At 39.0% G+C, this 26,658-nt stretch overlaps 1 protein-coding gene across 1 annotated transcript in view; it reads right to left on the bottom strand.

Annotated features, from left to right (window-relative positions):
• LOC147603523 (uncharacterized) overlaps positions 1-14,778 on the bottom strand; it is a 54,589-nt gene extending 39,811 nt beyond the window's left edge. The window contains exons 1-4 of the mRNA XM_086796975.1: positions 13,820-14,778; positions 13,563-13,733; positions 13,319-13,408; positions 13,054-13,234 (exon numbers count right to left, since the gene is read on the bottom strand). Coding sequence (XP_086653101.1) covers positions 13,054-13,234; positions 13,319-13,408; positions 13,563-13,733; positions 13,820-14,625 — 1,248 coding nt within the window. The 5' untranslated portion in view covers positions 14,626-14,778. The remainder of the gene's footprint in view (positions 1-13,053; positions 13,235-13,318; positions 13,409-13,562; positions 13,734-13,819) is intronic.
• Positions 14,779-26,658: the final 11,880 nt, after the last annotated feature.

The following is a 26,658-nucleotide window of genomic DNA, read 5'->3' as shown; positions in this document are numbered from 1 at the left end:
ACTTTTACCATTTAAATGATTGAATTCCAAATGTCATGGGAATTCCTCTTTTATCATTTAAATTTTTCTCATGCATAAATAAATTTATCTAAAATTTCTCTTTAAATTTAAATAAAAATATCCATTAATTCGATTATGCCAAGAATTCCACTTTTACTATCTAAATGATTGAATTCCAAACGTCATGAGAATTCCTCTTTTATCATTTAAATTTTCTCATGCATAAAATAAATTTATCTAAATTTTCTCTTTAAATAAAATATTCATTATTTTAATATACCACAGTTTCTCTTTTTCCATTTAATTACATGGATCTCCATTATCATGGGAGTCCCTCTTTTTACATAAAAATAAAATTACCTCTTTTCTTAAATATTTATTTATGCATAAATGCTAAAAATTAGTGTTCCAAGAATGTGATGAAAATCATTCTTTCAGCATCGGATGACCAATCCTAGAATATGGTAGAAAGTCCTCTTTTCATATTATGCATAAAAATGATTTATGTATTAATTTTTAAAAATTTTGCCATAGCTCCACTACTATTACTGATAATTTTTAATAAATTTTGAAAGAATAAGACTTTGTAATACTATTATGATAGAATAACTATCATCTAGACCTAAATCCAATTTATTAAAATTAAATCATAAGTTTATCATAATTTTATTGGCACATAAGCATTAAAAAGCCATTTATTTAACCTCTAGCTTAACTAGCATAGAGTTTGATTTTTGAATTGAGAATTTATCAATGAGAAGCATCATTTGAATAGAGAGTTGGTCATAGGAATGACCATTCTTTTGGAGAGAGGGAGATATACATAAAGAACATCCTAAATTAAGCATAAAGATAAATTTTTCTTAATAATTCATTACATTTCTTAAGAAGAGCTTGATTTGCATTATAAACATTTAATTAGAAACTTCTCAAGCTTGAGAGGGGTTGAGAAGTGAAAACATTGAGAACAGTAGAGAAAAGCCATGAAATTACATCTTACCTCTTGATTTTGCTCCCTTCTTTATCATAGAAGGAAGCCCCCAACCAATCAATTGGTTTAGTATGTTGAGAAGAAAGCCCCAAGGATTGTTGAAGAGAGAGAAAAGCTCTACTCTCTCCAAAAGTAGAGGATTTTAAAGGGATAATAGAACATATGCTTATTTTAATGTAATATTAGCATGGTATAGCTCAAAGATGAGAATACAAAAGAATGAGGGTCTATTTATAGGTGAGGGAGGCCACTAATTGAGTCCAACTAAGTTCTAAAATTTTCCAGTATCAGTTTGGCTAAATTTGGACAAGATTTGGACCAGTTTAGCTCCCATTTCGATCCAGTTTGATCCACGAGAGACGAGCGATAAAAATATCACAATTTTTTTGATTTAAAAACTCATCCACATGTGTGAAATAGGCACCTGCCTTAAAGTCTTCCCCCTCCTTACCAAGGTGTCAAAATGGTATCATTATTCCAAAATATCTCATTTTTTAAGTAATATCTCATAGTTTTTAACTAATAAACCTTGTACTCAGTCAACTCTTCGTCTTATGTGAGCATTTACTCATTTTTGGATATTTTTTTTTATTCTTTGGATTTATCTCATCCAAACACTTGGATTAATCTTATTGGCCCATAGGAACCTTGATTGGACCATAATCCAAAATTTTCAAAAAATCTTGACCCTTAGGCTAAGGTCTTTTAAATCATTTTTAATTGATTCCTAATGCACTTTGGAGAATTTATTTTGAACTTCTATTTCAGGGGAAACCATTTCAGACACTAGGAGGATTTTTATATCCAAAGATATCTCAATTTTGGATTATCTCTCTCTAGACATTTTCTCTCTCTAGGCCAAAACAGGGTAAAACAAGATCTTTCTTTTATTTCAGAGAGAGGAATAATTACAAGAACAGAAGGGGAGGTTCTTACACCTTTACAATTTAAAAGCTGGAGGGAGGATTCTTACATCCTACCCCACTAAAAAAAACGCGAGATGTCCTCATCTCACAGGTAGATTATAATCACTTTCATCTTCTTCTTCTTCAATCACCTCCAATGTTACTGCCTTGGAAGTGGACGACCGATTCAGGAACATCTCTCTTTGACTTTCCCTATTCTAAGGCGGAGATCTTGCATTACTTTGGATTTCCCTGATTTTGACGGAACGGAACCTGATTACTCTAGAAGGAAGGAGTTGGAGTTTGGAATCTTGGTCCTTGATTTCCCCGCCCCGAAAACTTTGATCCAAAAGAAATTGGGCAATCCATACTGCGATGTCCAAATCCTTGACAGTTATAGCATTTCACTTCCTTGTTCAAGGGTGGAACTTCTGAAGTTGAATTCTAGGGGATTGCGTTCCGGGAAAAGGACCTTTCTTCCATTCTGGAACTTTCCATATCCTGAGATTGACTTTGTTGTCTCTTAGGCGGTGGAAGGTTGGAATCACCTTCTGGAGCTAGAAATCTTTTGAAAGATGATGGTGCTGGGACCTTGACATCAAAGGCCTTCGCCATCCGCACTGCTTCGGCCATGGAAACTAGCTTGGCTTTCTTCACTAGGATATTCAAAGGTTCGTTCAGTCCCCGAATGAACCTGGCCATCAGCTGTTCTTCATCCAGTGGTGGTTTTGGCGAGTATTTGAGTAGGAGAGCAAAAACTTGGTGATACACTTCAATAGTTCTGCTCCCCTGGGTTAACTCTAAGAATTCGTTCATCTTGGTTTCCAAAAAGCCGGGAGGACAGAATCTCTTCCTTAGGTAAATTTTGAGATCATTCCATGTCTGGGTGTTTCGATCCATACGGTTTGTCTCGCAGTGGTTTCTCCATGCCACTCTGGCTATTTCTACTATCTTCAACCTTGCAAGAGCTATTTTACTTTTCTCGTTGTACCCGGTGACATCGAAGTATTCTTCCATTGCTTCGATCCACTTCTCCACAGCCTTGCCCAAGTTTTCCCCTTCACCCTTGAAGAAAGATCTACTGCGATCTATGAAGAGTTTTACGAACATCCAAGTTGAGCTCTTCCTAATCGCGTTGGGGGTTATCATTTCTACCATAAGGACCTCGATCCATAATCCTATCAATACGAAAATTCTTGTTAAGTCCCTTTATTTATAATTCAAATCCGACTTTAGATCCAACTGATTCTGGGGTTCTTTAGATTGGTCATCCCCCCACAGAATCATGGGATAAAGATCCCTTCTAAGAGAAGAACACACAGAGCTCAATAGCAGAGAATAATTCATTCATATTCTTAATACAGTAATGGTCCATCAGACCGAAAATTCCATCTCAACATTCCTCCACGGGAATTTCAGTTATGCAGGTTCTCAATTTGTCATCCCTTAATTAGAGTCACTAGTTCAAGGTCAACAGTAGTAATCTGTCAGCACAATCCACTAATCTCATAGTGATTTACTGAAGTCACAATCATCATTCCAGTTACTATCATTATCACTGGGATTCATCCCATTCATCCTCATTGTGGCTTTGTTAAACTTATCTTCTTTCAACTAGAATTTAGGAATCATTATCTTTTAATCAGAATCCAAATCAACTCATCAATTCTCAACCAGAATTCTAAAATCATATCAACCAACATTCGAATTCATCATCTCGATAGCATTTTTGCTTATAATTTCAAGGTCTTAGATTTACTTGTATATATTGTCAGTAAAGAGCTGCAGATATACCCACGGTATATACGGGTAGTCACGATCCTTGGAGTTATAAGGTAAATACCATCATATCTAGGCCTCAAACAAGTCAAGGATTCCATACAATTGCGGTACTTCCATCTGAAGACCCAATTACCAATTTACAAATTTTTATTTTGAATATCAATTTGTATGAATTTCATCACACAATTACAATCTTTTACTGGTACTTCATAAATTTTTGACATTTCTTGCTTCTTGGTTGATCCACTTTAGCCAATTTGCTTTGATACCAGCTGAAAGATCCCTGCCCTCTCTGCGCAACGAATTCGGGGGTGCTAGCAACACGGAAGTAGCACTTCTTGCGCAGGGCAGAGCCTCTCACTCGGGGCCTCACTTATGGATATTCGGACAAGAGACTAATCCCTCGATTTATTCCAAAATCGAACCTGAAAAACGTCCCTTGCCCAGAAAGCACGGGGGATTCCTCCAGTATATTTTTATTCTAACATAGACAAGAGCCTTAACTAACCAAACTAATCCGACCGAACCAGTAAGTCACATGGTCAGATCAAGGAAGAGACTTGCACTTGGATCATAGAGACCAACGCTTTTTTCCTCATCAAGAGGCACAATCATTGATTCTTTTCTAAGGACTATCCGAGATTCTATAGAATATGAAATTGCCTGTTTCAGAGATTCAACTGTCTTTAAAACAATATTTTAATGAAACCATAGTATCACTGATCATAATCCTCCAAAATATTTGGTTGAATTCTAATTTCCAATCATTCTTTCATTGGTGTACCTATGGCATCAACCAGACTGCTCACCACCTGTCCACTCAGGGGCGTTTTCAATAGTTCCTAGCTCATGGTACACGAAAAAATATTCACTTATAAAAATCCAGATAGACTCTCCGTTGAAGATCAGTAAGATCAGCCAACGGATCCATATACAAGATCCATGGACTCATCCATTGAGGACGAGCAAGGTCAATCAACCAGATCCATGCCCGAGTTTTCCCCTTCACCCTTGAAAGGTCTAGGCTGCGATCTATGAAGAGTTTTACAAACATCCAAGTCGAGCTCTTCCTGATCGAGTTGGGGGTTATCATTCCTACCAAAATGACCTCGATCCATGATCCTATCAATACAAAAATTCTTGTTAAGTCCCTTTATTTATAATTCAAATCCGACTTTAGATCCAACTGATTCTGGGGTTCTTTAGATTGGTCAACCCTCCACAGAATCATGGGATAAAGATCCCTTCTAACAGAAGAACACACGGAACTCATTATCAGAGAATAATTCATTCATACTCTTAATACAGTAATGGTCCATCAGACCGAAAATTCCATCTCAACATTCCTCCACGGGAATTGCAGTTATGCAAGTTATCAATTTGTCATCCCTTAATTAGAGTCACAGGTTCAAGGTCAATAGTAGCAATGTGTCAGCACAATCCACTAATCTCATAGTGATTTGCTGAAGTCACAATCATCATTCCAGTTACTATCATCATCACAGGGATTTGTCCTATTCATCCTCATTGTGGCTTTGTTAAACTTATCTTCTTTCAACTAGAATTTAGGAATCATTATCTTTCAATCAAAATCCAAATCAACTCATCAATTCTCAACCAAAATTCTAAAATCATATCAACCAGCATTCAAGTGCATCATCTGGATAGCATTTTTACTTATAATTTTAAGATTTTAGGTTTACTTATATATATTATCAGTAAAGAGCTGCAAATATACCCACGGTATATACGGGTAGTCATGGTCCTTGCAGTTATAAGGTAAATACCATCATATCTAGGCCTCAAGCAAGTCAGGGATTCCATACAATTGCGGTACTTCCATCTGAAGACCCAATTACCAGTTGCGGTACTTCCATTTAAAGACCCAATTACCAATTTATGAATTTTTATTTTGAATATCAATTTGTATGAATTTCATCACACAATTACAATCTTTTACTAGTACTTCATAAATTTTTGACATTTCTTGCTTCTCGATTGATCCACTTTAGCCAATTCGCTTTGATACTAGCTGAAAGATCCTTGCTCCCTCCGTGCAACGAATTCATGGGTGTTAGAACCGGAAGTAGCACTTCTTGCGTAGGGCAGAGCCTCTCACTTGGGGCCTCGCCCACGGATATCCGGACAACAGACTAATCCCTCTGTTTGTTCCAAAATCGAACCCAAAAAAACTTTCCTTGCCCAGAAAGCACGGGCGATTCTTCCAGTATATTTTTATTCTAACGTAGTCAAGAGCCTTAACTAACCAAACTAATCCGACCCAACCAATAAGTTACATGGTCAGATCAAGGAAGAGACTTGCACTTGGATCATAAAGACCAATGCTTTTTTCCTCATCAAGAGGCACAGTCGTTGATTCTTTTCCATAGAATAAGGACTATCCGAGATTTACTTCATCTATCGTAACATAACAGAATTGAGTCTCATTTTAGGGATCCATCAGTCCAGCCTTGTCCCATGGGTTAGCGAACCGCCCAACCACTGTAGTGATAGGATCCATTTAGGAATTTTGTTATGTTTTGTCTCGGGTACCAGGGAAAACAATTTCCAGGCCCCCTAGCCGGCGCTTCATGCAAACTTCAAGATAGTCACACCACTTACACACCCAATATGAAATTGCTTGTTTCATAGATTTAGCTGTCTTTAAAACAATCTTTTAATGAAACCATAGAATCACTGATCATAATTCTCCAAAATATTTGGTTGAATTCTAATTTCCAATCATTCTTTCATCGGTGTACCTGTGGCAACCAAAATGCTCACCACATGTCCACTCAGGGGCCTTTTCAATAGTTCCTAGCTCATGGTACTCGGAAATATATTCACTTATAAAAATACAGATGAACTCTCCATTGAAGATCAGTAAGATCAGCCCAGCGGATCCATATAAAAGAGCCATGGACTCATCCGTTTGAGTACCAGCAAGGTCAATCAACCAGATCCATGCCCGAGTTCAGAAAACCACTCTAACACCTTGTTTCATTTTCTTCCTCGACGCACGCATGGGTATCTTTGGCAACCCAGAGCCCGAGCATCGTATGGTCAGCACCCTCTAGGATCCTTCGTAGGTCACCTACCACTTCTCTCATAGGCCGCTTCCTTGGTCCCTCATCCATCGTACACCGGAAGCTCACCATTTAAATCAAACTGAGGCTAGTCAAGACCTCGGTCGACCTTGCTACGCGAGATGTCCTCTGTTAACTCTCCATCAGTTGTTGCAACTTTATCACTGAGGTATCCCCAACGACCTCATTCACAAGATGGTCAAAATGCTTCCCCAGCATTCTTGGCATAAAACAGTCATTTAAAAATAGGTTATAAATACAATTTCTAATGAACTCTTATCTTTCCACATTGTTCTACATCATTTCTCGTTATTCCACTTTCTTCTACATCAATTCACATTGCTTAATCCCCATCTAATCATATGTATTCCCATCGTCCTTCATCCATTCTCATCCAATCACATTATATTACATCCCATAGTCCTTCATCCATTCTCATCCAATCACAATATATTACATCCCATCACATCTATCCTCATCACATCTCATCCATTCTCATCTACCCATATCCTCATCACATCACATCACATCCATGCACATCACATCTCATCCATTCAGAACTACCTTGATCCACATCACATCCATTCACATTACATCTATCTCGATTCACATCACATCTCATCCATTCACATCACATCTCATTCATTCACATCCATCACATTCATTGTATCCCCATACCCCATCATATACATTCTATCCACATTACATAACATCCACATCCATCCATCACATTCATTGTATCCCCATCCCCCATCATATACATTCTATCCACATTACATAACATCCACATCCATCCATATCTTATCACATCCATACACATTCCATCTCATTCATCCACATCCATCCATATCTTATCACATCCATACACATTCCATCTCATTCATCCACATCCATCCAGTCATTCACATGCACGTCTATCCACATCCATCCATTCATTCACATTCACATCCACATATATTCACATCACATTCACATCTATCCTGATTCACATCACATCTCATTCATTCACATCTATCCTGATTCACATCATATCACATCACATCCTTTCACATATCCTCACATCTCATTCATTCACATCTACATCATATCACATCATATCCTTTCACATATCCTCACATCTCATTCTCATGTCTTCATTCACATCCACATCCATTTACATCACCTTACATCCTATCCACGTTCATTTACATCACACCACATCTTCATCACATCCACTCACATCTTATCATATCGCATTCGCATCTTATTCACATCGCATACACATCTTATTCACATTTAGTAACATTTTCTATTTTTGATACCGATGGGACTTTTCTAAATTTCTGCCATTTGCTTGGCCTAGGTAAAGGTTCTTTTTCTTAACGGATATTTTAATAATCTTTCTCAATTTTCTCAAGTGAAATATATTCAATATTCTTCTTTGTGAGTAAAAGATTCACGAGATTTACAAAAATCAATTCTACCCATATTTTTCAATAATGCTCAAAATTTCACTTTTGATAACTACTCATAATTTGAATTATGCTAAAAATTTCTCTTTTTCCCATTTAATTTATTGGATCTCAATTATCATGGAAATTCCTCTTTTTACATTTAATTGATTGAATTCCAAATGTCATGGAAATTCCTCTTTTAAAATAAATTTATCTAAAATTTCTCTTTTCTTTAATAAGATATTCATTATTTTAATTTTACCAAGAATTTCTTTTACCATTTAAATGATTGAATTCCAAATGTCATGGGAATTCCTCTTTTATCATTTAAATTTTTCTCATGCAAAAATAAATTTATCTAAAATTCCTCTTCAAATTTAAATAAAAATATCCATTAATTCGATTATGCCAAGAATTCCACTTTTACTATTTAAATGATTGAATTTCAAAATTCTTCTTTTATCATTTAAATTTTCTCATGCATAAAATAAATTTATCTAAAATTTCTCTTTAAATAAAATATTCATTATTTTAATATACCAAAATTTATCTTTTTCCATTTAATTACATGGATCTCCATTATCATGGGAGTTCCTCTTTTTACATAAAAATAAAATTATCAAAATTACCTCTTTTCTTAAGTACTTATTTATGCATAAATGCTAAAAATTATTGTTCCAAGAATGTGATGAAAATCATTCTTTCAGCATAGGATGACCAATCCTAGAATATGGTAGGAAGTCCTCTTTTCACATTATGCATAAAAATGATTTATGTATTAATTTCTAAGAATTTTGCCATAGCTCTGTTGGCTATTACTGATAATTTTTAATAAATTTTGAAAGAATAAGACTTTGTAATACTATTATGATAGAATAACTATCATTTAGACCTAAATCCAATTTATGGAATTAAATCATAAGTTTATCATATTTTTATTGGCATATAAGCATTAAAAAGCCATTTATTTAACCTCTAGCTTAACACTAGTTTGGTACCAAAACAGGACACTTGAGTGTCCTTTTTTGGGGGTTGCAAAAAAAAAATCAAACTCCTAATGTAGGCTTTAAAAACCAAAATGCTTCATTGGGCATGTAGAACATAACCCTATGCTTATGTAAAAAATGCTAAACATATAAAATGCCTTTTTATTTGGAAGTACATAAGCAACAAAGTAGCATATGTCTTGAAAATGAACATTTTTCAGGATTTTTCCAAATATGCAAGCATCATTCTCTCAAAAAAAAAATCGAATGATATCAATAGCATTTTTCCCAAGATATTTTGATAGCATACATCAGTCCAAGGAGGTAGAAGTTCACCAAAAAAATCATTTTCCTTTCCTAGAATTTTTCCAAAAAAGTTGCATAAAATCAGCAAAAGTAACACGTATTATCAAAACTCAATCACGCTACTAAAAAAAATTGTAGCCCTATCAATGAGAATGTTGATTATTGGTTTTCATGCTTGAGATGAGATAAATAAGCCATAATTTGATGTGTATGACACTAACTTAGCCTCCACTTAAGTAGGTTCTTATCGCCTAGTTCTAAAAAAACTGTAAAAAACAAAAATACAAAATTTGATCATCTTTTTTCAAAAACTAATCATAACTATGCTTGCACAAGTAGTCTACACCTATAGTTACAACAAATAATGCACTTACACAGCTTTCCCCTTTGATGAAAATCAAAATTAGGCTCATAATTAGACATTTTATGTATTAAAAACAGGTTGCGCAAAAGGCCATGTATGAGAAGAGGCCCAAAAAGTGGCTATAAAGTTTTGGAAAATTCAAAACAAAGTAGTATTTACCCTATATAACATGGGTGCACCTCAAGTTTTACATTATTAGCTTGCATATGGAAGGAGAAAAATTCATGCTCCACCTGTATAAAAAACGTCATTTCAATATTAGCGAGTCAAAAATTTATCCAATAATTATCGTTTGATGATTCCAAGATTTAGTTTACATCATGGGCTTTCCATCAAGCCAAGTTTCATGATCAAACTATGTCCCTTCTAAAAGTTATGTACAAATTACTACTATTTTGAAAACAGCAAAAATCATGCGTTTTATCAACATGTGTCTAAGAAAATTAAAATATTACCTTGCAAAAGCTAAGAAAAGTGCAATTTAAAAAATCTCAAGGATTTTTTGGGTCTTGAGGAACATCTGTGGATGTTAAGCATTTCAAAACTCTTAATAGATTGCCCACAAAAATTCAAGAAAAATGCTAACTTTCAGGACGCTTTAGTGTCTCATGACACTTTAGTGTCCAATTACAGAACTAGTGTTAACTAGCATAGAGTTTGATTTTTAAATTGAGAATTTATCAATGAGAAGCATTAGGAAAATTCTGGACTCAAAAGAGGGCTGTTTCAACAATAATATAATAATAGACACATAGATTGAGTGACATGTAATCTACGAACGAGATTCACCGGTGGTGGGACCTCTGTACAAACCCACCCAAAACGTGGAGAAACTCTTATCTTCATGAAATATTAAAAAAAACCATCACCTTGTCTTAAAATATTTAAAACCGTTTTTTTGTCAGAAACTAACACAATAAAAGAATGTTTTCCACATTCCTGTGTTAGACGTGGAGCACTAAAAAATTCTTTCCACCACCCCTAGAACTAATGAAGCTTGAATGCTTGGAATAGATAGATACACATTCTCCCGGTTATTCCCTCAACTTGGTTCCACTTTTGAATCTGGAAACATCTTTGGCGCCCAAAAAGAACACACCGTCCCTCATTTCATCCTCCCTCCTTGATCCACAAAAGCGGTTAGCCCAGTCATCCACTTTCTGCTACTTCTTCTTTCTCATACGTCTGTTATTCTATCATGGCACCCGAAAGTGGACTGAAACGAGCAAGGAGCAGTATCTCATCTGTTGTGTTGTATAACATAAAAGACGAGAACGAAGAATGGATTCCCCAAGTATACAGGAAGTACTCTTGGGTCACTATGCAGCCAGGAAAACAAGGCCACTACCGAGTGAAGGGAAAGGCATCTGAAGACTTGGCCAAACATTGGAAAGGAAGGATCCTTGACTTTAAGATGGCACCAGGAGGGAAAACTGTCAAAGAAGTGTTGATCCAGCATGTATTCATGCAAAAAGAGATCAACGTGGGACCATTGGAAGGACTTCCAAGACACAGACCACATTGTAAGTGATTGTGTTTTGTATTTCAACGTAGCAAATAAGGTGATTGATATACATTTTTCTGCCTTACACAGATTTGTACCCATCCAACCTTCAGGAGTGGGAGCCTGCACAATGCTTGACGGGGTTCTTGAATGTCGTACATGGTGAGGTGGGGGAACTTCAATATGAAGGTCGTGCACCAAGTGATCTCGCAAGAAGTAGAACATATTTCTATGACTCATTTTATACCTTGCCCACTCAATCGAGTCGACATGGAAAGTTGGAACGTATTCCGTTGCCCGCACTTGATAGTCCGGAGTGGCCATTGCTTGACACAGAAGTGATAGAGTCATACAGGACCAAAATGTTTAATGATATTAAATGTGCTATGAAGCCTAGCATTGGTGCAAGAAATGTGCACTTAAGTTTGTTTGTTCCAATTGCATGCTTTGTTCATTTATTTTCTGATTGTAAACAATTGAGAAAAACTAGAACAACTTTTGTTTGCAAAGATGTAGATGAAGTCTGGCTTGATCATTTGTTTGACAAAGGTTGGAGAGTGAAATCATCAAAGGGAGATGATTTGATCGAATGTCGATTGAACACCTCCGACATTGCATTTCGGTGAGTGTTAAAACATTAAAATGTATTTTTGTGAAACAGTTACAACGCTTATTTGATTATACTCGGAAAATTATCCTAATGATATTTTGGAATCAGATACTATATTGCCAGGCAACATCTGTGCATGTCATTTACTTATAGAAGGTGGCGATGGATCAACAACAACTGGGAAAGCATGGACCAAGATACAAGAGATGGCAGCCACTCTTGCTTGATAGATATAGTTATGATTCGACAGGGTCACCCATCTTTGACATTGGAAGTGGAAGAGAATTGGACTCTCGAATATGTTAGGAAGGAATTAGAAGTAGCTATTCAGAATCCTCCAGATCAATTTTGCTTCAAGCTCGATGGTCGGAAGCTAAGTAAAAGAAGAGAGCATCAGATCATTTGTAAAGATGTTGCAGCCCCACATGAATTGGAGGCACTAGAAGATATATGATGTGACCATGTATACGGTGACAATGTATTTTTCATATGCAATAAACTTATCTATTCAGAACATTGCTTTTGTAATGCTTTATTGTTTAAAACAATGTAATGAAGGCAAGAATTCTCCAATTGAATTTTTATGTACACAAAAAAAGGCTTAAAGTAAGAAAGCAAGCAGTGAAGGAACACAGTAGCAAATTTGATCCTCTGATTTTCAAATGATAAGTGTATTTACATTTGATGTTCTCCCTCCAATACATGTATAGCTGCATATTTACGAACGTACATTTGTTGGAAGAAGGAAAAAACTATTTATGGCTGGAACCCATAGGTATCGGCTTCAGGATGGAGCCAGGGCTCTTCTCCCAAGTATGGAGCCCATACAAGAGGGTCAGGGGGGCCTATCCCCCCTCGTGGATTGGGCGGGATGAAGTCCACTGGCCCGTCTGGAGGCATAACTTCAGCGACCTCGATCAATTTCGCAATCGTTTCCTCCCTAAACGTTTGGACGTCTAGGTCCACGTAGCGAGACATTGATGGAAACTGCCATCACAATTCATCAAGACATAAATAAGATCAACATGACAATATATAAGAAGATAAACAGGCGCACAAATGCGTATGGGAGCTGAAAATGCTTACATCCTCTGAAGGGAGCTGGAAAATGCTTCGTAGCAGCAACATTGCATTAAGTGCAACCCTCCACCCACAGCTGTAGCCATCTTCTTGTTTGGGGACACTAACCCTACGGATGGTCGATCGATCCAGGGTGTCGATGTCCATGCTGAGGCTCTCGTAAGCTGCCATTAGTTTCCTGACTCCACTGTAAACAGAGACCAATCATTATCCTGATCAATCCGGACTTCTAACTCAAACAATAATATGTATCTTAATGATTTTTACTTACAGCAAAACATTTCCATGGGCACCAGATGTCGAATTTGCAAGGTAAATGACATTTTCTTGCACGTCGACTAGTAGAAGACTCCAATGGGAACTGCACAATAGAATTCTATTAGTTTCAATCCAAAGGAAGCACTATATAACTCGTGTACGGTGATTCCTATAAACATCATGAGAGAGAGAGAGAGAGAGAGAGAGAGAGAGAGAGAGAGAGAGAGAGAGAGAGAGAGAGAGAGAGACAAACTCACTTTTCATGATATGCCAAAAAAAATACTCGGGCATCGTCCAGCTGGACCTCCCGAAACCAGTTCAGCACATCGAGGTACGGAACTGACTCTTCTACCAACAGTGTTGAGACCAGTGAATCAATCTGGAACACTCGTTGCTGTACATCCTCGGGCAATAGCGAAATAACAAAACTTCACAAGGAAACATATCAAGAGTGAGGCATCAACTTTAAGAGCCAAGAATGAAAAATTGTGGGAGGACAGAGAAAAGAGTATACCTTAAAACACATCTGAGCACTTTGTCGTTGACTTCAGTTTTGGGATCAAACAAAATGTTGATTTCTTCAGCATGAATCGGGAAATAACATCTATGCCCTCTAATATTAAAGGGTACATAGAACTCCGGCAACAAAAATTGCAGCGCCTCCCGATTCATGGCGTGGAGTGCTCGAACATTTTCCCTTTTTGTTTGCAATGCAAGCATTGCAGCTTGATGTTCCCTTTGAGCGCTTGTCATTAAATTTGCCCGAGTCTGATGCTCATGATCTGGACCTCCCTCGGTCACCTCTTCAATTCTCACTTTTTGTACAGGCCGGACATCCAAAATTTGTAACATTCGTTCATCAGTAAACGTAACTGGTCTAAGTGACTTATCGTATCTGAAACGAAGGGCTATTAGGCTGAAAAAATCCTTGTCCATTACTGTCACCCTGTGTGCGTGGGCAGCAAGAACGTAACTATCCAAAAAAAATTCGATCATCCAATCTTCTGTGGCCTCTTGCAAGCAAAACAAGGCCGATGCCTTCCACCTAAACAAAATTCCATTCTGCTCACAAATTCTCCTGGCAAGCCTCTGGAAAGGCAATCTGGGAATAGCAGCTGTCGGGTGCTTCATAAACTTTTTGATTTCTCGCAGGGCTGCCGAATGCTCTGCGAAACGCCTGAGTCTAGGCTGCGTTTTGGACAATCGGGAAGGACTGCTTGATTTTCTTGATCTTGAGGCTTTCAGAACGCCCATCTTCTTCCCAGTAGATGAGGGAGCTGCATTATCAATGGGTCTAGCTGTATGCCTTACACGAGCCATCTGAAAACGCAAGAAAAAGCAGAAAACTTTGCTATTCAGTAGTACACGATTAACAATTCACCATAAAGCGAGAGAGGGGGGCCAAGAAAGCAATATGCACTTCCTCGCGTTATGGTGAATCCATTCACCATAACGAGAGATGAAGGTCCACAGAAACACAATAATTTTTCTCGCATTATGGTGAATTCATTGACAACAATAAGAGGCGGATTATCGTGCATTCTTTGAGCTTCGATCTTGCGTTAAAGTGATTTGATTCACTATAACGCGAGACTAAGAGCCAGTCAAATCAAAACAATCCTCCTCGCGTTATAGTGAATCGATCTACTACAACGGGAGGAGGGTTCTCCCGAATCTCTTACCTTTCCGTCTAGCAGTTTGGTGAGTCGATTCACCATAACACATAGAGCAGTATTGAGATTTTAATGACTCGTCGTCTGCTTTACGCTGAATCGAATCACCATGACGGAGGGCAAACAGTCGAAGAGAAAACAACGGCAGGGGCAAACAGTCGAAGGAAAAACGAAACAATCAAGTATTATACAAGAAACACAAAACAATCAAGTAATACTTTTCATCACATTCTATGAGTGGGAATGGATGGAGACTGTCGTGCAGGAGGTGATTTAATTGACACCAATAAGAGGTGGATTATCGTGAATCCTTTGCCCTTTGGTCATGCGTTATGGTGAATTCACCATAACGCGAGTCTAAGGGCCAGTCAAAGCAAAACAATCCTCCTCGCGTTATAGTGAATCGATTTTCGCGAATCTCTTACGTTTGCCTTCTCCCTTGGTGATTCGATCCACCATAAGACATGGAGCTTATTGAGATTCTAATGGCCCGTCGTGTGCTTTAAGGTTAATCGAGTCACCACGGCAGAAGGCAAACAGTCGAAGAATAAACAATGGCACAGGGCAAACAGTCGAAGAAAAAATAAAACAAACAAGCAATATACAAGAAACTTACAAAACAATCAAGTATTATACAAAAACTTACATTTCTTGCTTGTGAATGGATGGAGACTGTCGTGCAGGTGTTGGAAAGTCGGTTCAGTACTGTGGCGGTAGTCGGAAGTCAGCTGGAGGCAAGCAGGAGGACGGACAAGGCAAAATCGATAAGAGGACGAAAAGGTGGCGTGATTAACGGCTTTGATTAGTCTTTAGAGCGAACACACGTGCTGGCGGGCTGCCAGGGCGACTAGGCGGCGCTAACGTGTCGTATAGCATTAAAAAGGGCTTTGATTAAACTTTATACCTTGTACACGTGCTAGGTACACGGCGGGATGCCACGTGGCATTCATGGAATGGCGGGTGAAAACGCGGCGCTGACGTGTCGCGTAGCATTAAAAGCGGATTTTGTAGGATACTCATCTCATTTATTGCCTCTTTTGCTAGGTACACGACGGGATGCCACGTGGCAGTCATGGAATGGCGGGTGAAAACGCGGCGCTGACGTGTTGCGTAGCATTAAAGACGGATTTTCTAGGATACTCATCTCATTTATTGCCTCTCATTTATCCCACCAACGGCCTTTATCTCCATCAACGACTGACTATCTCCTACAACCCTCCTTCATCAATCATCCTCCTGTATCCAACGTCAAAGACAAACCTCCAACCTCCTTCATCTCCATCTCCTGCGACGATTGTATACAATTCGTTTTCCTGGTATTTTTATCTCCTTTGTGCTTTTTTCTTCTTTTGTTATTTCGTTGTTTTGGTTTCAGTCGTGGAGAACTTCTTGCTTTGTCTTTTCATCGCGTTAAGGTGAATTGAAAACCTATGACTCCTCGCGTTATGGTGAATTGACTGCGAAGTAGAGTATTTTAATTCGTTCGACACCTCCTCTCTCAGTATGGGTACTGGAGAACTATCTTTATTTTTAATTCAACATAACGTTAGAGGCGTTGCCAAAGGATGATAAAGTCGTCATATTGCGGTGAATTAATTCACCACAAAGCGAGCGAAGGTCCCATAGGAAGCACAATACTCCTCCTCGCATTATGGTGAATCGATTCACCATAACGCGAGAAGAGGTCCTTGACTTAGCTGCAATTTTATTTGCGTTAGGGAAAATAGATTCACTACAACGCGAGGAGGAATACCTGAATTCCTCTGGCATCTCCTCTCGCGTTATGTTGAATCCATTTACATTTTCTTCTTTTGTTATTTCGTTGTTTTGGTTTCAGTCGAGGAGAACTACTTGCTTTGTCTTTTCATCGCGTTAAGGTGAATTGAAAACCTATGACTCCTCGCGTTATGGTGAATTGACTGCGAAGAAGAGTATTTTAATTCGTTTGACACCTCCTCTCTCAGTATGGGTACTGGAGAACTATCTTTATTTTTAATTCACCATAACGTTAGAGGCGTTGCCAAAGGATGATAAAGTCGTCATATTGCGGTGAATCAATTCACCACAACGCGAGCGAAGGTCCCATAGGAAGCAGAATACTCCTCCTCGCATTATGGTGAATCGATTCACCATAATGAGAGAAGAGGTCCTTGACTTAGCTGTAATTTTATTTGCGTTAGGGAAAATAGATTCACTACAATGCGAGGAGGAATACCTGCATTCCTCTGGCATCTCCTCTCGCGTTATGTTGAATCCATTTACACCACAGAGATTTGTTGTTTAAGATCGACTGTCTCTTGATTCATTGCCTGCACTAATATTTTCCATGTCTTTTCTACAGACTTGAATTCAGCCATGTCGCAAGTTCAAGTCGAATTTGATGTGGACGAAGAGATCAAAGAAACTCCTGCAACTCTATTATATGACTTCCTGTACAAATGTCGACATCATGATTTGCACCCTGCAATTTCGTTGATGTTCAATAGCGATTTTTCTCTGGAGGAAACATTGTCTAGCCATCATGGATACTTCGAAGAGGCAAAGCAAGAGTTTGACGAGCTCACAAATGAAGAACCAATGATGATTGATGGGAAAAGTCACATTCATTTTAATCTCAAGGTTTCGTCGGATAAGAAGCAGAGGTTAAACAGGGATTGGCACAAGGTGCCATGTGACAAGAAGAGAGCCTTGCTTTGCCCTTTTCACAAAAGAAAGTGCCGCTTGATGGAATACTCCTACGCCTTCTTATGCTTCTTGCACATGAACGTGCAATTAACAGATGAAGAAGGTACAGAGCCGCTTGCAAAAATTGAAAGTGAAGACACGATTTCTCGTCAGGCAAGTCCCACCGCTGAGGATGCTGCTGAAGAGGAGGACACTCCTCATGTCATTGAGGAGTTCAATGTTGAAGAAGAGAGGAAGCTTAGTTCGGTGGTTGATATTGAGGCAGTTAGAGAACAAAACAGTGATGTAGGTCAGCTTGTGATTGAATCAGATGACTCCTCCCCCATTCCAACGCCATTACTCCCCTCCTACCAAGTAGGAGACTCAGAGTATATATTGCTGACAGACATACAACGTGTATTTAACTTAAGGGAAGATCAGTGCATAGCTTTCATAGCCCAGAATCTGGAGGTCGATGACAATTTTGTAGATGATGATGGGATAGACAAGTACCTACTAGTGGATAGCCATGTAAAAGACACTGAGTTCCTTTCTGCTGCAGCAACACTAAATATGATCTATGCTGATGCCCTTAGATATGAAGGAAAAGATGCCACAGAGGAAGAGCTACAAGAAGCAAGGGACAGATTGAATATCACCAACATGGGAGGGTGTAGGGATGTGCCAAACAAGTCAGCGGAAAACGTTCCTAGTTCGAGCACTAATTTATGGCAAGACGCCTTGCTTGAAGCAGATGAGAACCAAGAGGTTAGTTTTATTTTGTTCTGGATTTGGCTTTATCAACTTTGTCCTGAAATGTTTGGTGATGTTGTTTCTGGCTAATGCTCCTTTATTTTTTCAGCTGGAAATATATGAAGACACATTCCTCAAACGTGCTTCAGGCAAGCGTATGGCGGGATTGGGCCACGATTCGACACTAGGAACATATATACACCGCCTAACATTCCCTCAAATTGTGATATTCCACGCTAGCTACTCGAAGGACAACGCCAGTTTTCCTCTGATGGCGATAAAGACTTTATCCAAGTATTTAGGTGGCTACCACGTAAGGCTGAATGCAAACAAGGCAATACTTCTGGAGCGGCAAGCAGCTGTTCGAATTTTTGGAGAGGGACCTGGAGTATATTCGTTAAGATGTAAATATTATTTAACATATGCTGCTTACGGGTTGGCATGTGGAATCACAGATCCCAATCTGTTGAGTGATTGCGGGAAGAAGCATCTTCTTAGAACAGCAAGACCAATGGTCCCTCTTGTGCCATTAATAGAGGATGAAGAAGATGATGCAGAAACGTCAACAAAAAAGGCTCGGCTGGGGGAAGTCTCTGTTCAAGATTAACAAATTTAGATTGTTCCAGTTTCTCAGAAGTTTCGTCATATTTCTCAATACTCTTCTTGTTTACCATTGCAAACTATGAAATGTATATATATTGGAAACATTTATATGGGACATAGATGAAAGCTCTTGTTCTTTTAAAATCTTTCTCAGTTACATCATTGTTTTACAATATATATTTCAATGATCAATTTTCTTCCACACTCTGCCCTGTCTTTGTCGTTGTCTTAGCCATTCAGCATGATTCTGCTTTCCCTGTGAGGAGACATATATTGAACGTCTCCGTTCAGCCTGAACCTTTCTTATTGCACATGACACAGCTGATTCAGCATGTTTGATCTTCACACGAGCCCTCACTTGAATCCGCCTATACCACCACTGACATAGTTGCTTCATGGGATTACTTTTCTTTATTCCTCCTCCATGTTGAGTGGCCCTTTGATAGGCACAACGTGCTTGCCAATGAGATCTTTCCATGCCTTGGGTAGACCAAATCCCAAGGCTTCCAAACTCTTCCGCAAAGAAGGTTCCATGTGCATGCAAAATGTGCTACAAATGCTCAACAACAACAAGACATTTAGTATCGTACAATATTTTTTGAACAACAAAAAATACTCAAAGCTGTAGGTTTTCAAGTAATAACCATGTATTGTGTCAAGTTTGTCGCACCCCATGCCTTTTCATAGCTAGTGTAGAACTCTGTCACAACTGCCTCAAATTTCTCAACATCCCCATCTTCAAACCTTGCTTTTTGCAACAAAGGTGCTAGGCGATCAAGCGCCAACCACGCTTTGGCCTTTGCCACCCTTGCTTGTCCTGAAGAGCCTCGGTCAGGTACAGCTGCATGAAGCTTCCTCCACACCTCAAAATCTGTACCCAGATGACCTCTCTGGGTATGATTAGATAAGAACTTTCTGGCTTTTGCACCTCCAAAACATGGTTTGCTAGGAACATTCCCGGTCTTCCCTGATCTTCTCAAGTCCTTCTCAATCTTCACTTGACCACAATGTAAACCTGCATCTGAAAGCACTTGCTCTATTTTTTTAATAGTTCTTTCACTCTCTACTGCTGGTTTCATATTCCATGAAAATTCGATGTACATGTAGACTAGTTTCTCAATTATTCTAACCAGCGCATGCAAAACACAAATATGAACTCTGATCAAAGGGATAGGAAGAATTGGATCCCAAGTAGGATCCACTCCTGGAGCATCACGATTTGGGGGTTCACGCCTATTACTGATTGCATTTGGGCATTTCCATTCTCTCTCTTTTCCTCCTTTGGAGACACCTCGTTCGGTCATACAATACAGGCAAGGATACTTGGCCATTGCTCCTTGGGAAATACCAAACATGCATTTCAAGGTTTTAAGATCTGCAGCCAGGTGCCATTCAACCTCATATTCACCATATCCTTCTACATAAAGCTTTTCGCCATTCGACTGCTGCTGGATAGTGGAAGGAAGCTCAGTCTGGTTGAAGTACCACTTCAGAATTTCATGGGTCTCTGTTGGAACCTGTTAACAACAACTATTAGATTGTCTACAACATCATAACAAGAGGATAGCAACATAATATTCTTTATTTAAAAATGGATAGCACGTCACCTCAAATGCAGCCAGCCACCAAATCTCATTTTCGGATTGTACACTAAAGTGCTTCTCATCAGCATTACTGATACTTGCATCCAAAGCTCTATTCATTAAAGTAATGCTAACCCTTTCCAGCTTCTGTCCTTTGATCACCTCACTCTCATCAAGTTTCAAAACAAATTTTAGCCTTCCATTGCACTCATGTACACTGATGTCATAAAATTTCACCATAGCCATTTGTAATTTACGAACATCCATGATGAAATTGTTGAACTCTGTAAGCTCTATAATTTTCTGTTCCCCGCTCTTTTTAGTCACTGTCAATGTGCTAGACACGTGACAAGGCTCTCCAACAAGTTCGACCATTCCCAAGTTGAGAATATTTCGAGCTTTGTTTACGTGAAATGGTTTTGGAATGGGAATTACTGTCTTTTTTCCAAGCTTGCAATTGAAACCCTCTTTTACTTTATTAAACAACATCCTGTAAGACTTTGTGCTTATACCAGCCATGTCACATATACCTTGTGCATCTGCAGGCGTGAATGCTTCACTCACCTCTTGCAAGGATTGCTTTGCTATGTCTGATCGAAGTCTTGCAAACTTAGGATGCTGTATTGCTGACTCCATGATGTCTCTTGTCAGAACTTTGCCAAATATATCAGAACCTTGCTCTTTTGGACCCACAACATCTGTTACCATCCTGAAGCAACAACGATAGCTATTTCAGTCCACCATTCATCTAACTATACCACCCCCACACCCAATCCCCCATCTCCAAGAAAGGAACTAAAGATGAAAATGAAAGTGAGTGCTCAAAGAAATTTAAGCTCAAAGAAATTATAGATCCCAATACCTGCAAGCTTTTACACGACGCTTCCATTGGCCACCTCCAACATTGAGTTCTTCCAATGGTTTGATCTTTCTCTTGCGTAATCGAGCACCTAATGGCGTGTCTTTCAAATATTGCAATTTTCTGTTGAACTTTTCAAGTTGTTTTCGAAGGTGTGCATTCTCACTCTCCAATGTGAAATTGTTGATTTCTCGAACTGCCAAAATTTCATTCTTCTCCTTTATAGTGTCCTGCATCTTACAAATAGTCTGCTGCAAATGATCAAACTCTTTTTGTAACCCAGCACAAACTTTTGCCTTGTCCTCGTTTGAAGCTTGCAAAGCTGTTGTGATCGATGCCAAGTAAAAATTCGCACCTTCAAGCATTTTTATCCTGGCATCTCTATCACTCAAATGTCTTTCAAAGATACTTTGACATTGGCCAAACAGTCTTTTGCAATACCCAAGCAATCCATTTTCACCCTCACACACAAACTTGAAGAAACTTGTCAACCCAAAGAATGATGGAGATTGAGAGGAGGTTGGATCTGGTGGGTAAATACTACCATCCAACCAAAGGTCCATGTTTTTCTTTCCTTCATTTCGAAGCTCAGTAATGCGGGCTTCGCATGCTGGCCTAGACCAATTTCTCTTACAGCAGGGAGCATAATCGGGTTCTACTTGGAAGTGGATGTCCACCTTTTTCCTCTTTTGCTGCACAGGTTCCATTGCATTGTTCTGTGCTTTAACAACACCAAAAAGCATAATGAACTCACACTTTAACCAAAAAAAACCTTAGATATTACACTTATCTCCCGTGAAGAAGATTGCTTCATTAAAACCAAAAGACAACATCACTAAATAATACCTCCTTGTCCATCAAACAAACTTGTTGGTATCCTGGATGAACCCAAATGTACAGAGTACTTGTAAGCACAACCCTCACTTGAAAAAGGTAAGAAATGGGATTGTTATTCATGCACAAGCAGGTATGGCGCATGAAGAACAAACACTTTTCCATCCTTTTTCAAAACTTGCCGCCTTGAGAAGAAGAGAAAATCAAAAACCTCCCGCTCAAAAAAACTCGGATTTGGAGTGGTAGTGGTTGTGCAATCGGGAAGACAATGAGGGAGACAATGCAAGATGACGGGTTGCAGGGACTAAGTTCGGTTAGCAGAGTTGGCTTCGTTACATTCAAAAGTGTAATGAAGAAAGAGAGTGGTGTCTTTTTTCAATAAAATAAGGCACCATAGTGGGAATAAAAAACTATACTCAAGATGCATTGTTTTGAATTAAAGAACACCCTACATGTCAGTTAATGGAATAAAGAACTCAAAAACGACGCACGTGCCCTCCAATATTATATGTGGATTTATTGGCTTGCTTTGTCCACATCACCATCCCAAGGGATCTCTTACAAGGCCCCTTTTTGAGTCCAAATTTTCCCTAATGCATCATTTGAATAGAGAGTTGGTCATAGGAATGACCATTCTTTTGGGGAGAGAGAGATATACATAAAGAATACCCTAAATTAAGCATAAAGATAAATTTATCCAATAATTATCGTTGTTTAAGATCGACTGTCTCTTGATTCATTGCCTGCACTAATATTTTCCATGTCTTTTCTACAGACTTGAATTCAGCCATGTCGCAAGTTCAAGTCGAATTTGATGTGGACGAAGAGATCAAAGAAACTCCTGCAACTCTATTATATGACTTCCTGTACAAATGTCGACATCATGATTTGCACCCTGCAATTTCGTTGATGTTCAATAGCGATTTTTCTCTGGAGGAAACATTGTCTAGCCATCATGGATACTTCGAAGAGGCAAAGCAAGAGTTTGACGAGCTCACAAATGAAGAACCAATGATGATTGATGGGAAAAGTCACATTCATTTTAATCTCAAGGTTTCGTCGGATAAGAAGCAGAGGTTAAACAGGGATTGGCACAAGGTGCCATGTGACAAGAAGAGAGCCTTGCTTTGCCCTTTTCACAAAAGAAAGTGCCGCTTGATGGAATACTCCTACGCCTTCTTATGCTTCTTGCACATGAACGTGCAATTAACAGATGAAGAAGGTACAGAGCCGCTTGCAAAAATTGAAAGTGAAGACACGATTTCTCGTCAGGCAAGTCCCACTGCTGAGGATGCTGCTGAAGAGGAGGACACTCCTCATGTCATTGAGGAGTTCAATGTTGAAGAAGAGAGGAAGCTTAGTTCGGTGGTTGATATTGAGGCAGTTAGAGAACAAAACAGTGATGTAGGTCAGCTTGTGATTGAATCAGATGACTCCTCCCCCATTCCAACGCCATTACTCCCCTCCTACCAAGTAGGAGACTCAGAGTATATATTGCTGACAGACATACAACGTGTATTTAACTTAAGGGAAGATCAGTGCATAGCTTTCATAGCCCAGAATCTGGAGGTCGATGACAATTTTGTAGATGATGATGGGATAGACAAGTACCTACTAGTGGATAGCCATGTAAAAGACACTGAGTTCCTTTCTGCTGCAGCAACACTAAATATGATCTATGCTGATGCCCTTAGATATGAAGGAAAAGATGCCACAGAGGAAGAGCTACAAGAAGCAAGGGACAGATTGAATATCACCAACATGGGAGGGTGTAGGGATGTGCCAAACAAGTCAGCGGAAAACGTTCCTAGTTCGAGCACTAATTTATGGCAAGACGCCTTGCTTGAAGCAGATGAGAACCAAGAGGTTAGTTTTATTTTGTTCTGGATTTGGCTTTATCAACTTTGTCCTGAAATGTTTGGTGATGTTGTTTCTGGCTAATGCTCCTTTATTTTTTCAGCTGGAAATATATGAAGACACATTCCTCAAACGTGCTTCAGGCAAGCGTATGGCGGGATTGGGCCACGATTCGACACTAGGAACATATATACACCGCCTAACATTCCCTCAAATTGTGATATTCCACGCTAGCTACTCGAAGGACAACGCCAATTTTCCTCTGATGGCGATAAAGACTTTATCCAGGTATTTAGGTGGCTACCACGTAAGGCTGAATGCAAACAAGGCAATACTTCTGGAGCGGCAAGCAGCTGTTCGAATTTTTGGAGAGGGACCTGGAGTATATTCGTTAAGATGTAAATATTATTTAACATATGCTGCTTACGGGTTGGCATGTGGAATCACAGATCCCAATCTGTTGAGTGATTGCGGGAAGAAGCATCTTCTTAGAACAGCAAGACCAATGGTCCCTCTTGTGCCATTAATAGAGGATGAAGAAGATGATGCAGAAACGTCAACAAAAAAGGCTCGGCTGGGGGAAGTCTCTGTTCAAGATTAACAAATTTAGATTGTTCCAGTTTCTCAGAAGTTTCGTCATATTTCTCAATACTCTTCTTGTTTACCATTGCAAACTATGAAATGTATATATATTGGAAACATTTATATGGGACATAGATGAAAGCTCTTGTTCTTTTAAAATCTTTCTCAGTTACATCATTGTTTTACAATATATATTTCAATGATCAATTTTCTTCCACACTCTGCCCTGTCTTTGTCGTTGTCTTAGCCATTCAGCATGATTCTGCTTTCCCTGTGAGGAGACATATATTGAACGTCTCCGTTCAGCCTGAACCTTTCTTATTGCACATGACACAGCTGATTCAGCATGTTTGATCTTCACACGAGCCCTCACTTGAATCCGCCTATACCACCACTGACATAGTTGCTTCATGGGATTACTTTTCTTTATTCCTCCTCCATGTTGAGTGGCCCTTTGATAGGCACAACGTGCTTGCCAATGAGATCTTTCCATGCCTTGGGTAGACCAAATCCCAAGGCTTCCAAACTCTTCCGCAAAGAAGGTTCCATGTGCATGCAAAATGTGCTACAAATGCTCAACAACAACAAGACATTTAGTATCGTACAATATTTTTTGAACAACAAAAAATACTCAAAGCTGTAGGTTTTCAAGTAATAACCATGTATTGTGTCAAGTTTGTCGCACCCCATGCCTTTTCATAGCTAGTGTAGAACTCTGTCACAACTGCCTCAAATTTCTCAACATCCCCATCTTCAAACCTTGCTTTTTGCAACAAAGGTGCTAGGCGATCAAGCGCCAACCACGCTTTGGCCTTTGCCACCCTTGCTTGTCCTGAAGAGCCTCGGTCAGGTACAGCTGCATGAAGCTTCCTCCACACCTCAAAATCTGTACCCAGATGACCTCTCTGGGTATGATTAGATAAGAACTTTCTGGCTTTTGCACCTCCAAAACATGGTTTGCTAGGAACATTCCCGGTCTTCCCTGATCTTCTCAAGTCCTTCTCAATCTTCACTTGACCACAATGTAAACCTGCATCTGAAAGCACTTGCTCTATTTTTTTAATAGTTCTTTCACTCTCTACTGCTGGTTTCATATTCCATGAAAATTCGATGTACATGTAGACTAGTTTCTCAATTATTCTAACCAGCGCATGCAAAACACAAATATGAACTCTGATCAAAGGGATAGGAAGAATTGGATCCCAAGTAGGATCCACTCCTGGAGCATCACGATTTGGGGGTTCACGCCTATTACTGATTGCATTTGGGCATTTCCATTCTCTCTCTTTTCCTCCTTTGGAGACACCTCGTTCGGTCATACAATACAGGCAAGGATACTTGGCCATTGCTCCTTGGGAAATACCAAACATGCATTTCAAGGTTTTAAGATCTGCAGCCAGGTGCCATTCAACCTCATATTCACCATATCCTTCTACATAAAGCTTTTCGCCATTCGACTGCTGCTGGATAGTGGAAGGAAGCTCAGTCTGGTTGAAGTACCACTTCAGAATTTCATGGGTCTCTGTTGGAACCTGTTAACAACAACTATTAGATTGTCTACAACATCATAACAAGAGGATAGCAACATAATATTCTTTATTTAAAAATGGATAGCACGTCACCTCAAATGCAGCCAGCCACCAAATCTCATTTTCGGATTGTACACTAAAGTGCTTCTCATCAGCATTACTGATACTTGCATCCAAAGCTCTATTCATTAAAGTAATGCTAACCCTTTCCAGCTTCTGTCCTTTGATCACCTCACTCTCATCAAGTTTCAAAACAAATTTTAGCCTTCCATTGCACTCATGTACACTGATGTCATAAAATTTCACCATAGCCATTTGTAATTTACGAACATCCATGATGAAATTGTTGAACTCTGTAAGCTCTATAATTTTCTGTTCCCCGCTCTTTTTAGTCACTGTCAATGTGCTAGACACGT

Source organism: Cibotium barometz, chromosome 64, assembly GCF_041138505.1.
Source record: "Cibotium barometz isolate CiBa-2024 chromosome 64, ASM4113850v1, whole genome shotgun sequence".
Lineage (NCBI taxonomy): Eukaryota > Viridiplantae > Streptophyta > Polypodiopsida > Cyatheales > Cibotiaceae > Cibotium > Cibotium barometz.
The sequence above is the reverse complement of the archived record's forward strand: the minus strand, read 5'-3'. Positions and strand labels throughout refer to the sequence as shown.